At 38.1% G+C, this 14,303-nt stretch overlaps 1 protein-coding gene across 1 annotated transcript in view; it reads right to left on the bottom strand.

The window, feature by feature from the left end:
- OCA2 (OCA2 melanosomal transmembrane protein) overlaps nt 1-14,303 on the bottom strand; it is a 172,384-nt gene that overhangs the window by 68,492 nt on the left and 89,589 nt on the right. The window contains exon 17 of the mRNA XM_074152282.1: nt 14,164-14,272. Coding sequence (XP_074008383.1) covers nt 14,164-14,272 — 109 coding nt within the window. The remainder of the gene's footprint in view (nt 1-14,163; nt 14,273-14,303) is intronic.

The raw sequence follows: 14,303 nt of genomic DNA, 5'->3' as shown, positions 1-14,303 counted from the left end.
TCAAGAACAGTTTGGAAGCTTTCCCTGACGTATCACGCTCTTTAAATGAGAATTTCAGGTTAAGTGCGATCAGTAAGGAACACCTGCTGAAAATATTGCAGCTCAGTGCTGGCAACCAGACCTGCCCAAAAGCCGAAACCAGCAGCTCAGGAGTGACTCCGGCTGATCTGTTTGGCAAGGAGGGCTAAACGATTTAGCTTGACACTAGCTCCTTTTTTCATGCTTTGAGGTGGTTTTATTTTCTCCTGTGGTATTTGTGGAGCAGTGAAATCGTATTTCTTGCATTGTTTGGCTCCAAAACCAAAAAGCTCTCAGTGACACTGAGACTCTTCAGTCAATGACCTATTTCTTTTCTCTCAGGCATCTGCAAGTGCCATCTTGTCCCCAGTTCAGCTCTACTCTTGATGCCCCTAACCTGGCTTCTGTCCTCTCTGCTTGTCTGAAACCACATTTTCTAGCACTATGAATGACTTTTCCCTTCCCCAGCTCTCTCCCCAAGAAGAGAAGCTCTCCCCTTTCAAGAAGCGCTCTCCTCTTAAAAAGCTTCCACATGGCGGATCACTTGATAAGTTTTTTCCATTTCCTTGATAAGCAACTCTCACAGTAAGTTTTTCCTTTAGCCTGGTGCAAACCTAATCTACAAGGAGATGCAGGAAATCATTCTAAGGGAGCAGGTATGAAGGACTAGGAAATGTAGTGGCTTGACAGCAGAAATACCACCATATAGGTGGAAACAAAGCCAAAGCTAAGCAGAGCTGAAAACCGAAATAATTTTGTATCCCAAATTTTGTAGCTTCGGCTCCTACATTGTTCTAGATTTTTTGAGTAAAATTTGATCTGCCTCACTGGATCCAAAAGCCATGTCTCACAGCCAGCTCTGCTCAATTCCAAAGACAGAAACTCTGCCATGCTGCAAGCTGAGCCAGTCTGTTCCCTGCTTTGGTCACAGTGATCTAATCAAACTGTGTGGTCAAAAATAGCTCATAAACGAGCATCATACTGCAAGGGAGGAGGAGAGCAAAAACAACCACAAAAGAGAGTGGGGTGGGAATTTCTGGTCCCGAATTTTCTTGTGAAGAACAGAATTTTACCACCTACTGGAAAGGGACTCCAGGACTGATCTAAGAGTAGTAATACTCTGTACTGCTCAGGATGAATACTGGATTCTGGTATAAGCTGAAAATGTATGTATTTTTTTGTGCACTGGACTCTGGGCATGTGTACAGACTGCAAAAACAGCTACAAACCACAGGAACAGGAGTGCTCCCTGAGTTCCCGAAGTAGCAAAAGAAAGTTCCTGTCTACCAGGCCTTTTTGCTAGCATTAGTTGTTTTACTTTCTTTCCAAAAATAAAGTGAATCTGGCCATGCAAATTAAATAGTTATTTTCTCTGAACACAAAGAAAGGGGTCATGGAAATGCACTGCCTAATTTTCTTCTGACTGTCAAGTCTTAGCTGTTCTTTGAATTCAAGTAAACAATGGTGGGCCCGGCCCAACTCCACCTTAAGTAAATAAAGATGCTGGCAATTCCTGCCAGATGGAATACTTGAAGGGGAAGTAGATGTATGAAGATCAGGAGCTTGATAGCAGAATTTTACTGCTATTTTATACAAATGTAAGTGACAACATTACATTTTGTCACATAGATTTTGTAAGTACAAACAAAGTGAAGAATTAAATAACATCAATTTCTCAGCAGTTCTGGAACAATCTGTGATAATATCTTGGCATTATTTCTACCCTCCTGCCTCCGATGAAAACAAATCAACATGAACATGCTATACAGAGATAACAATTATTCGCTAAAACTAATGAAATATAATTGAAGAGCACAAGAGGTGGATAGAGCCAGGCATTTTCTAGCACCACGAGTGTTATCAGCATGTATCAGCTGCACGCACATGGCTTTCCATGACAGAAGAGTGCCCTGCCTTACAATATTGTTCTCTGGGAATATGGAGGGGCAAGGATGTGTCCTCCTGCAGTGCTCTGGCAAGTACAGCTCTCCAGAGGCTCAAACACATCAGCTGCCAGTCCTGGTTGCACAGAGCTTATTTCAGTCTACATACACAGGCTGTTCAGAGTATATTTGCTTTCCTTGCTATGCCTGCAAACTGGAGATGCAGTTACCCATCTCTCTGAGGAAGGGCACAGGATAGGAGTGCAGAGAAGGGGAGAGGAAGGAGGAAGTCTCTCAAGGAATTTGGGGGACTTCGTGCGCAATCTCTGTTCACGATACCTTTTAGTACATACTATATCTGTGTTTTATATATTTGGGTAGCTTGGTTTTTGCCCTGGGTTCAATTTGAAGCTATTTCTTCTCTTTTATTAAGAATTAAAAGTACTAGGATACATTAAAGACTGTCTTCTCTGTTCATTTATTTTCTAGCTTACTGGCCACAAAAAAAATAGCCAAGAGGAAGAGAACTAGAAATAATTTCAAAAACTAACTTTTTGTTACTATAGTGAAATCAAAGCCCATTTATAGTTCCACAGACCACTTCCTATACTGCCTTTTAGTGCCTCTGTTTCACAACAGTTGATGTTCTGGAAATAAAACACGGAGAGAAACTGAATCTAAATTCCATTTCTGCACTGATATGGTACCTGTTGAAGACAGTGACAGTTCTATTTATTTTAGGAAAAATAAAATGAAATTTTATTCTAAAATGCACCTTGAAAATTTATAATGCATTCTTCAGAAAAAAACTTCCCATGTCTTCTGCCTGGGGCCAGAAAAAAAAGGTACTGTAGAAATAGCTTGAGTGCTTTGCTTTTCTCACACACTTTACCCAGTAGGAAAAACCACCTTTGGAACAATAAATAGTTCATGATAAGAACACAATTGCAATCCTACTCAAAAAAAGAATATATATTTTGAAATAATCAAGCAGAAGAACTTGAAAAGAGAAAACAATCTAACAGAATCAAATAGAAGTCTAGAATATGTGGGAGGAAGGTAGGTGAAAGAGAAAGAAATGAAAGAAAAAAATTACTGTGTAATCTGTAGGCCTTTCAAATGCTCATTAAGAAAAATTTGTATTCCTTAGTACAAGTAATTTTGTCTGACCTACTACCAGCTGAAAAGCATAATAAGCTTCCTTCTAACAATGTGAACATGTAGATACTGTATGTTCACTTTACGTGCGCAGAATTTGAAATAATGTCTTTGTGAATACTGAGGCGACACTTAAAATTCACTTTTGTGGAAACTGAAGTGCACTGAAAGCCAAAGCCAGGATGACATTGCACGATCTCAACACTGACCTAGGCAAAATCATGTGCTGCTCAAGAAAGACAGGTACTATATTTAGGTAGGAAGAGTTAAAACTGCACAAATCCAGGGTGGGAAGCTACTGAATGCCTAACAAGCCTGTAGAAAAGACTCTAGAAATATGGTGGATCACAGCTGAACCTAATTACCCACTGAAATACAGAACCAGGACGATAAATGGCCAATCCTGTGAAGCAACCTCTGCTCTCTTCATCCCTGGTAAACCCTAACAAGATAAAATTTAAGAAAGATGTGTACTCATTGGGAAACACAAGGCAGAGAAGTAAGTATAATCAACATTCTGAAAAGTTAACTTTTGAGGAAAAATTTCAAGAATCCAGGATAAGCTCAAAGATAAGCAGATTAAATGAGTCCTGGCAAGCCTTTGGGTTTGTACCAGGCTGCTCCCTTGGCAGAGTGCAACCTGTTTGTGGCTGCAGCAGTGGGTAGGACAAGAGGGAGCAAGGAGGTGTAATAGTAACAAGGAAGATTCAGGCTACATGGTATTCAGCGTCACATATTTATAGCAGTCGATAAATAAGTAGAGTTTTCTAAAAATCAGCTAGACCAGCTTCTGCCAAGTGAAAATACAGTACTCCTATCTGTAAAAAAATGGGATCGACACGCTGACTTTTTTAGACATTTGTCTCTAAGCAAAGTATGGTATTCTTTTTCTGTGACCTTAACATCCCTCTATATGTCAAAATGGCCACACCAACTTTTTGTGAAGTGTAGAAACCCTTTTAGCCCACAATGTCCATAATAGGTTTACGAGCTAAAACATATTTGGCACTTACCTTTGAATAATTGTTTACACAGCATGTTATTGAATATATGAGGAAGTAAAGTCCATCACTGTGTTCCAATAGCTTAATCAGAAGAGGTCTGATTAGCTCCACAACCCCTCAAAATTTAGCCTAAGGATATATGCCAGCCCTTCATATACTATGGTGTAATTGTAATGTTATGCAAAGCACACACTCAACTATGTCCTTATACATGCATATAGAAATATTTGGGTGAAAAAGTTAAATCAAAGTCATATTTCTAGTAGCGCTTGCTCTACTTATGGAATATGTTTCATCAGTAGTTCTGAATGTGAATGAAAATGTCCTGTGTTTCTGTTTCTGTAATTTTTTGTTTTATCAGGCATCCCTGAAAATATACATTCTGAAATCATGCTGAATGTTTATAAGTAATACTTGTTGTGAACTGATAAGCACTGTTTTCTCTTTAATATTCTTTTTTTTTTATAAAGTTGCCCTCTTACAAAGCAACTTGCTGGACTTTTGAGCAATCTCTTTTCAAAGGCTTAGCTTCATAGAAATCATTTTCAGTTGTTCTGTGGCATTTGTAGCACCACAGTGTAAGGCTACTCCTTGGTGATGATGACAGCCCAGGTCAGCTTGCACCACAACAGGAAATGCTTGGTACAATAGAAGAGGATTGAAAGAACACGCAAAAAGTTAGTGGAAACTATAACCCCACACAAGGTGAAAGAAATAGAAACCTATGCTGATAGAAGGCAACTGCAATGTTAAAAACCAGAAGTGCAGCATAAAACAAGGAGGCAGAGGACTACCTGCTCTGTAATCACAGATCAGCACATGTACATTAGGAAATGATGGGCTGGACTTTGTTGCAAGGCTGTAATTCTGACCATGAGATCAGAATGCGGAAATCACATTCACGCTTGTATTGCATTATTAACACCTAACTTTGTTAATTCTCCAAACGCAATTTCATGGGTGGCATTCAAGATAGAAAGAAACTCTGGTTAGAGATTGCTATAGCTAGGCACTGCATCTACAGGGAAGATGAGTTGACAGATATATAGCTGTGTATATTGCACCAACCCATAAATCTAAAAAATTTACAGTTTCCTCAGTAAAGGTCATTGCAAACAAACACACTCTATTGCCATAGCCCCATTGACTCTTGTGAACCAAAAATAATTTCAGAAGATGTAAATATCAAGATAGAGGAAAGGTCAACTTTTCCAGAAGTAAACAATAAAACACAAAAGCTGCACCAGCAGATACAATTGTTACTGGTTCTTTTTTTTTTCTCGCCAAGTACATGGGCAGCTGCAAGGATAGAGGATATTTTCCATGCTTAATTACGTTTGTAAAGATGACTGTGCAATTTCAAGGGCAGAATTTTTTGAAAACTATCCTAAAAGAAATTAGGACTGCAAGGATCATGGAAAGCAGATTTATTTTATTTTCAGGAGCAGAGTCTTATGCTGTGAAGGGGGAATAACTAAGATCTGGACCAGACTTTCTGAGCCTGAGTCACTGTTGACTACATCAGCTTAGCTCCATTCCAACATTCTCACTATTACAAAATAATTGTCAAATTTACTTTTAACTTATATTCATATACACTGTATCAAGATTTTTTCGACATCACCATGAATCAAAGATGTACTAAGTCTTTTTTAATACAGTTATGTTCCTTCTCATTTTAAAGCAACAATTTGCATCTTCACAGTGCAATCGAATTCTCCATACTACATACTCAGAGGCCAGCAGGTCAGTCACATGCAGTGCTCTTCTTGACCTCAACGTAAAAGTGCTAGACAACTTAAGCCAACACCATTGTATGCCAGAACAGACAAAACAGTAGAGGAATGAAGCAAGAGCAGAGAGAGGAAGAGCACTAAATGAGGACAAATATGCCAAACTCCACTGACAGTTGTAGCTGATACCACCTGGGGAAAGGGGCTGCAGATCAGCCCCTGCAAGCAGAATTGCAAGGACCTGGAAAGGTCTCCAGAAAGGGCTGAGGACTTTCAAAGAGAAGTGCCTAAAAGCATGGCTCTAATCTTACTGTATCTTACTACCTTAGGTTGGACACTCTTATCAGATGCTACAATTTATTGCTCTGTTTACCATCATCAGGTCAGGAACTAAAGAAACCACTTGAGTCATGGAAAGCAGTGTCACAGCTTCATGGAGGTGGAGGGTTAGTAGAAAAAGGTAGAAGAAGAAAGAAGTTGCTGCAGATGAGAGTGAGCAGGATGAGTAATTGCAGCTAAAAAGGGATGTATAGAATGATAACAAAGGCCCTAGGTTTATCAGCAACTCAACAGTAGTTAGATGATAGGGCAAAATTAGGAGATGGACAAAACCCATTTTAGGGGTAACAAAAAACACAAGAAACTAGTATGTAGCATACATACAACACATCACATATGATAAAATTTGGTATAATGCAGAGCTGAAGACCAAAATTTGAAAAAGCGAAGCATAAAGCTTTAGAAAATGTATAAAAATGGGCTTAAGTGGACCCAAGCAGAGGGAGGAAGAAACCATAAACATCAACACTATTCACCTCCCAGTAAAGAGGAGAAAGACACCCTACCACGCTCATCCCAGCAAAGACCTGAAGATATCAATACTTTGTTGTGAGTCCTCCCAGTCTAACCTGCGAACCTTAGCACCCTGCAGAGCATCAAAGGGTGACTCTAACATTAGAATATAAAGGCGAGTATTCTGGGTTTGGAGGGTTTTGTTATTTATTTTTTTACAACAGTTTTACCTGTATATTGTTAATGAGTTTTGTTTTGTATTAATTAGATAATTTGGACTGTAAGTGTTAGTATTATCATAAGAGGACTAACAATAATTGTTTATTGTGTTTTGCTTACACTGATACAACTTTAAATTAGACTAACAATAAATTCTTAGCTCCAGGTATTAGGAATGTTCCTCTTTTTGCCCACAATATCACAAGCTTAACATCACCACTGATACTTTGAAAGCGGGAGCCTTTTGCCATATACAGAGAAGGCATCCCTAATCCAAATGTTTTGCAGACTAAAACCATCTACTTTACTGAAATGTGTGACGGAGTTTCCAGGCAACCACAAATTATCCAAGCTGAAATTTTTAGCTTTATAGAAAAGGTCCACAAATATTGCTTTCCAGGCTTTGCATCTGGTTCCTTAATTTATGTTTGAAAGCTTTACAAAGTAAATTAAAAAAATAAAAGGGGGAAAAAAGACAAGGAAAATAAAATATTTCTTGTGACAACTTTGAGTACAGTTTATAATTCAGTATCATTTGAGCAGATACTCAGCAGTCAATACCAACAAGCTCTCCTCAGCTAAAACTGGTTAATATTACAGATTCTAGATAACCTGGAATAAACATTAGATTCACTGACAAATTAAAGAGCAAATGTGCACTTTTTACACTGAGGATATAGTGATATAAGATGTGAAATATAAGATGTGCTAAACTTAACAATGTTGCTTTTGACATTAAGCCTATGCTTTCTTAAATCTATGTTATTCACCAGTTTTTATAGTTTAATAGCTGTCTCACTAAGATTTTCTTTTTTTCTTAAGCACTAAAAAATTATACACCAGCTTATTAAATTGATCTTTTTCAAATATTTTATAAAATAACTCCTCAGTAACATTGACTAGATCTATAATGAACCTTTCATTTTAACTATAGCAAAAATTCACCTGCAACCAAACATTTACAAAATATGAACATTTTCTCTTTTCCTCCGTCTTTATGGGTAGAAACACACAATTTTTGAGAGCCGTTTGTTTCTGCTCATATTATTTTATTGTTTGTAAATAGTGTCAGATTTATACAACGTAGTTTAATCTATTTATCAGTGACAGCAGATGAGAAAAAAAGTTCCAGAATAATAATTCAAAGTGTAAAAATAAAAGCCTCATGGATGCTTTGATGTTGGCACCCTTCAGAGTAATGGGATTTGTCCACATCTTTCTCAGCCCTGTGCTCCTTCTCCATGACCATTTATAAATCTTTTGGTCCTGAGAAGTTCTGCTTCACACTGTGAGGCAGAATGTATCTCACAGAGCTGTGGGGGAGTGGTTTAAGTTGAAAAACATTTTTCCCATTCTAAAGAAATTTTAGCACAAGTTCAAATGCACACTCTGTCAAGTTCCTACATACTCTGTCCCAGGGCCCAGGTAAAAGCTGGGGGAAAAGCTTATTAGAGTTCACCTTAGGCAGCTTCCTAGGCTGCATACTCAGAACAAAACCACACAGACTGCATTTATTTCACTTGTGCAATATTAGTTCTTTTTTAGCTTATAGCATTAAATAATTTAGTCAAAGATCTTTAAGGTTTCTGTCATTGGTTACAGCATTGCTAACTCTCATGCAAGGTGTTACACATACTGACCCTACCGGTCTGTCTCAAAGTCGTTAGGGAAGAATCATTGCTGCAGAGAGCTCCCTACCAAAAATGTTGCAGAAGAGAAAATGGATGAAGTTAGTTCTTAAAATCTTAGCAGGCTGCAGTAACGGAGACCTAGCTTCAATGTTTCTAAGCCAAGTAAATATTGATACAGAGCTTCTGACATTCTGTGATTCAATAGTAATTTTAAGCAAGTTTGTGAAGCACTCTTGGGTAGTGCAGCCCTTTCTTCATCACTAAGCAAGCTACCAGACAAGTGCCACTCAGTCGCAACTCTGTTATAATTATTGGTTCACCTAGGTAAATTACAGTGTAAGATGAAAATTGTGCATGTCCACTTAAACAAAAGCAGATGAAAATCAAGAGAAATTATATGGGAGAAACTTCAGATCCAGTCCCTGAATTTGAAGTGTCACTCCTCTCTGCAGGTTAAGACAAAATTTTTGCTATAATTTGCATGCCATTCTCTGCAGACATAATTTGGGTTTTTTTTTTTTGTTCTGCTGAAGCCCTTTTCAATTAAGGTATTTAATTTCTCATGTGAATTTCAACAAATTTTCTGCAAATTATGGAAATGAGTTGGAAAATGTGACAACTGGCATCCAAAGCAGTGACAATACAACACGGTTCTTTTATGTCTACAGCAACAGAACACATTTCTCCATGCATTTAATGCTCTAGCAATAAAATTAAAAGTAGCTCTGTACAACATGGCCTACAAAACAAACAGAAGTCAGTTTAAATTAAATGAAAATTATTATTTTCTTACTTTTCCCCTATTTCAGTCACAGTTTTAAAATGTGTTAATCAAAAGACTAGTTAAGATAAATTGTAGAAAGAGAGTTTCAGATCCTCAAAAGTATTTGCAGCAAAATTTGCAGACCAAGCCCACAGTCAGAAGTTAAATGACAGCAAATATAGAAGACGAGATTTTTCCAAAAAAAACTAGATTTAACTACAAAAATGAGGTCTCATCAAACAAGATAACCTTTGTCTATAAATATTGAGGGATTTTAGGTTTAGAGAAAGGCCAAAGTGGAAAATTTTGACCTAGGATGTTTGCTTGGCAGAAGTTACATGGAGTGTTGATTTATAGAACTTGTCCTACGACCCGGAAAGGTCATAGTGATCATGTTAGTTAGTTAAAAGCATAAAACCATACATTTTTAAAAATTTCATAAGTTTGGGGGGTTTTGCTAACTCAGCTTTCATTAATAATACTAAAGTTGATTTTAGTTAAAAGTGAAATCCCCAAGTAATCAATTATCAAGCCAAATGTCCATCTAGCTGTTGTGGGTTTTGTTTTTAAGTATCTACAGCTAAAACTTAGTATAGCTTGAGAAGACTACCTCTAGCATACAAAAAGTGAAATGACATAGGGTAAGGAGAATCGTTTCATGAATTAGACCTTTAAAGTTGGTCAGGTGAATCACAGCTGTTGATCACCTCCACAGATTACTGACCTCTTCCAGAGACTATTTTAAAGGCAGCTGAAGGTAATTACCTTAAACATTAATGTCTGAAGGATCACAGAAATCCATGGCACCAAAGATACCAGAATGGGCTCAAGCAATAATGTGAAGACATAATCCCTCTGCAGAAGCAAAAAAAGCCAAGATAGCTCCCTCAAGATTTATGATTTGAAACTCTGTCTTCTGCTGGGGCGGGAGCAAATAGCAGTCCTAAATTGTGGAATTCAGTGAGTCCAAAAATCCCTCCCTGTCCCCTTGCATAAATAATTAATTCATCAGAGGAACATGAGAACCGCCATGGATAGTAATACCAAAGGTTCACCTATGCAAGAGTCCTGTCTCCAACAGGGAAGCCAGTGGCAGTAGCATGGGATTGAATATATAAGGCAAATTTACACTTGCATTTCTTCTGGCATATTTTCCCAGCTTCCAGAGGTCTGTCTCTGTCTGCAGAGACAGTATCTCTTTTCTGAAACAGCAATCTCTCTTTTGTTTGCTCTTAGTTTTCACCTTGTTTCTTGAAAATGAGAGCAGCAGAGTCTGTTGCAACCCTCTAAAAGGAGGAAAGGACCTTCCCCTGTTTCAGCAACTACTCAGCCTGGCCCTTGTAAAGGGGTGTCCAGAGGTGGAAGGGGGCAGGAGTGAGGGGGTCTAAAAGGAGTGGAGCACCTGCATTGCATGCAGAGACTACCAGTAGGGGCAGAAAAAAGCAGGGCCAGAGAGGTGATGGGTCCCTTTTCATGGATACTAGAAGGAACTGCAGAGTTCACAGCAACTCATTGAACTGGCTGAAACCAAACCAAAGAGGAAGGACCTGCCCCACAAAAACAGAAGAAAGTAGGCTATAAATTGATTTTGTGTATTCTTTATGACCCACTCTGACCCACTTTCTCTAGTCACTTAGAGCATCCTCTATTAAAACAAAAAAAAATAATAATCTAGTTTAAATTTCAACAAAATCTTGCTTTATTTTACTTTTAAAATCTTTAGTATCTTTGTGGGGATCTCATTATAGTTCAAAGCCCCAGACATGCCTGCCTAAAAGTTAAAGTTAAAATAGGAGCCAGGTACAATCCTCAAAGGGCCTTTACTTTCATCTTTTGTCATTTTTTCTCAGATGATTTATCAATGCTTTATCAATAAAGTAAAATCCCATGAGGCAGAATGAAAGCACTGTAGAAGTCTTAAAGTTTCCCATATCTGTTTATTTAAAGTCTCAGTACTAATCTTTCATTAACATAGATATTTCATAGAATTAGACTAAATAAATTGATGAACAGGTACAAGAAAACCAAGTAGGAAAGTGTTCTGCATTTTAAAAGGCAGCTAAGTATGCAAATTTTATTATTTAAATTAAAATGTCAGTTCCCTCAAATTATATTAATGATTCCAAGTTCATAATGGAAAAATTGTATTGAGGCTGGGGACTGATAAAGAATTCTATAATCTTTCTAATTCACTCTACCAAATGCAATTAAAAGTTATTAGATTTCTAACACTTCAGCCTCTGTGTGAAACATTATTCTGGTAGAAAATTAAACACTGAACTACAATCTACTTTCATTTTTATGAGAAAAACATATTGAACAAATTTACACAAACCATCAGAGTACAAGATGTACTGTATTTTAGGAAATTCATTTCCATGCACTGGAGGACTAAAATCTATAGAGACTCACAGCAGCACTACTTCAGTAATGATAAATAAGTGACAGCTATCATCAAGATAGTGGAATTCCGGAATCACCAATGAGATCTCAGTATAAGTTTGCAGGATTCATTAATTGTTAATAGAAATTATGTGCATGCTTTAATAACATTTATTCATTAATCTGACAGGTTTGCCATGAATACAGAACAGGGAGAAATTATACAGAACACATACAGTCCCTATTCACTCTCAAGGTTGCAGTTGAAGATCAGCTAGTGAATAATAGAAACCTGCACTGCCAGCCATGCCATTTGTTTTCATTTATTATACTGACATAAAGTAGGACAAAAAACAATCATTAGTTATTAAGTTTCTTCTAGTATTAACTCCATCTGCTTTGCCATTTTGAAAGAATATCTTACCAGGAGCATATGCAACCAGTGCTATATGGTCTTTACTGGCTGTCTGTGGCTTTTAAAAAACACTAACAGATGTTAGGTTTCATTCAAGAAATGGTTCTGTGTCCACTTATCTGAGGCAGAAAATTAAGGGTGAAAATGGATTTCTTAAATTGCTGACTGAAGGCCTTCCTTATGTTCTTAGCCACCGTGACTTCAAATGCCTTCAAACGTCTTCAGTTTCTGCATCTTCCTCACCTTAGTAATATAGCACTTTTGCTGTTATAATATGTCAGGATACCTTTTAACTTCTTAACAGCCAATAATCTTTTTGGGCTGAAACTGCCCATTTCTGTGGCAAATACTCTGGAACAGGGAAGCTGCCATAACAGCTGTGGCACTGGCTGAAACGAGGGAAAAAAAGCCTGGCTGACATGGCCCCTTTCCTAACTTCACACTGCTCCAGGGCACCAGGACTTCCACTGCATGCCAACATGGTCATGCTGGGTGTACCGACACCGCTAGATAATGGCTTAGCACAAGTCCACAGCAAGGTCTTGGTCCCCCAGAGTCCCCCCTGTGAAGGTGTTGCTTTGCTCCCAGGCTCTTTTGCAGTGACCCAGCCTGTTTCATCTGAGATAAAAATTAAACCAAGGTGCAGTTCAGGAGACAATTCATTTCAGGAATCAAACCCAAACAGCAGCATGGGTGAGTCTGGATCAGGTTTGGGTCTTAGCTCTGTGCAATTACTCCAGAGTTGTACCTGGTGGCTTCACACACCCAAACTCCATCACATGTGCCAGATGATACAACATATGCCCTCATCCTCATAACCTTAAAACAAAGCTCTGCTCGGCTAAAAAACTGCCCTCACTGGGAACATAAAAATTAATTAACCCATACATACAATGTCAGGAGGAAACACAGGGCGAATTGTCTTGCTGTGGAGATATGGCCAGTCTGCACTGAAGGGACAAGGTGTGAGCAGTGTGGACTCAAGCTATCCTGCACATCTAAGGCCTGAGGGCTAGGGATCAGTCCCTGGAACAAACAGGTTTAGCAGCAAAACTGTACCTATTAAAACATATTGTTCTAGACACAGTAGCCCATATCCTTCCACTGGTGCCGGCAATACACAACACTGGTGTTTCCCTAGGTCCCAGCAGAGAGAACAGCCTTCTGCTACTGGTACCCTTCTAAGCTAGTCAATACACCAGAAGTGTCAGCAGTAGGTATGGAAGGTCTTGTTTACAACTTGATCACCATTGTACAGCTATAACTAGCTCTATATTGTGCATAACAAAAATGGATTTCAATGTAGTATCTGTGTATATAATGATTTAATCAATGGTTTATTGATTATGAGTTATTACTCTTCAAGACTGTTGCATCTTTCGGCCACTGGGATGGATGTACACAGTGGGGAAATTCAGATTGCTTGAAAAAACATAAATCTGAAATTCCGTAACTTTCAAGTGGTCAGCAGACAAAAAGTATTTTTACCTTTTTATAGGGTGATGCACAGGTAGGTTTCATGTCTGTCCTTCAGTTAAATTTGAACTTTAATTTGGTTCTGTTTTCAGGATATACAAAGCCTGTCCTCAAACAGGTATACAACTAGCTGTGTAAAAACCTGCATATAGAGGTATATACATAAAAAGTATGCACACAGATACTTTCTTTTCACACATATACAGTGTCTTCCTGACTTTGTTTTGGGAAATTATTTATTCCAGTGATAAAGTAATGCAGACTGGAAGTTACACAAACAGTTATCTATACTTAAGAAATAATGCCAGACTACTTTTTTGTTTGTCCGTGGAGTGATTATCTTCTGATCTCTATAATGCACCTTGGTCATTCATTCAAACCTACAGTGCAATGATGCCAAGGTCAGATTTGCTCATTCTGTAATGTTTAGCCAGCTCGTTAGTATCGGGAAGTCAGAAAAAGGAAGTCATGAGCGCTGTCTGTTATTCCTCCTAGGGTGACTGGGACGTGACTACTATTTGAAGACCTGTTCTGAGAAACTGATGTTCTGATTAACCTGGTGGAATTGCAAGGCCAGAGACATACAGAAAAAGGCTTTCTGGAAAGATCCAGACTCAGAAAAAATTTACTGTTTTTTTTGGGGGGAGATTGTTTGTTTCACTTAAACAGTACAAAACTTTGAAACTTACCAAGATCTAGGTAGATGCCTGGAACAAATGAATTGAGAAAAAACATAAGGATAACACATCCCAGAACAGCAAGGCATTTGATGAGAAGAAGTGTGTCTGTGATTCTGTGCTGTAGACAGGGAGAAAAAAATTAATAACTT

Source organism: Numenius arquata, chromosome 1, assembly GCF_964106895.1.
Source record: "Numenius arquata chromosome 1, bNumArq3.hap1.1, whole genome shotgun sequence".
Classification (NCBI taxonomy): domain Eukaryota; kingdom Metazoa; phylum Chordata; class Aves; order Charadriiformes; family Scolopacidae; genus Numenius; species Numenius arquata.
Note: the sequence above shows the minus strand (reverse complement) of the source record. Positions and strands in the feature narration are given on the sequence as shown.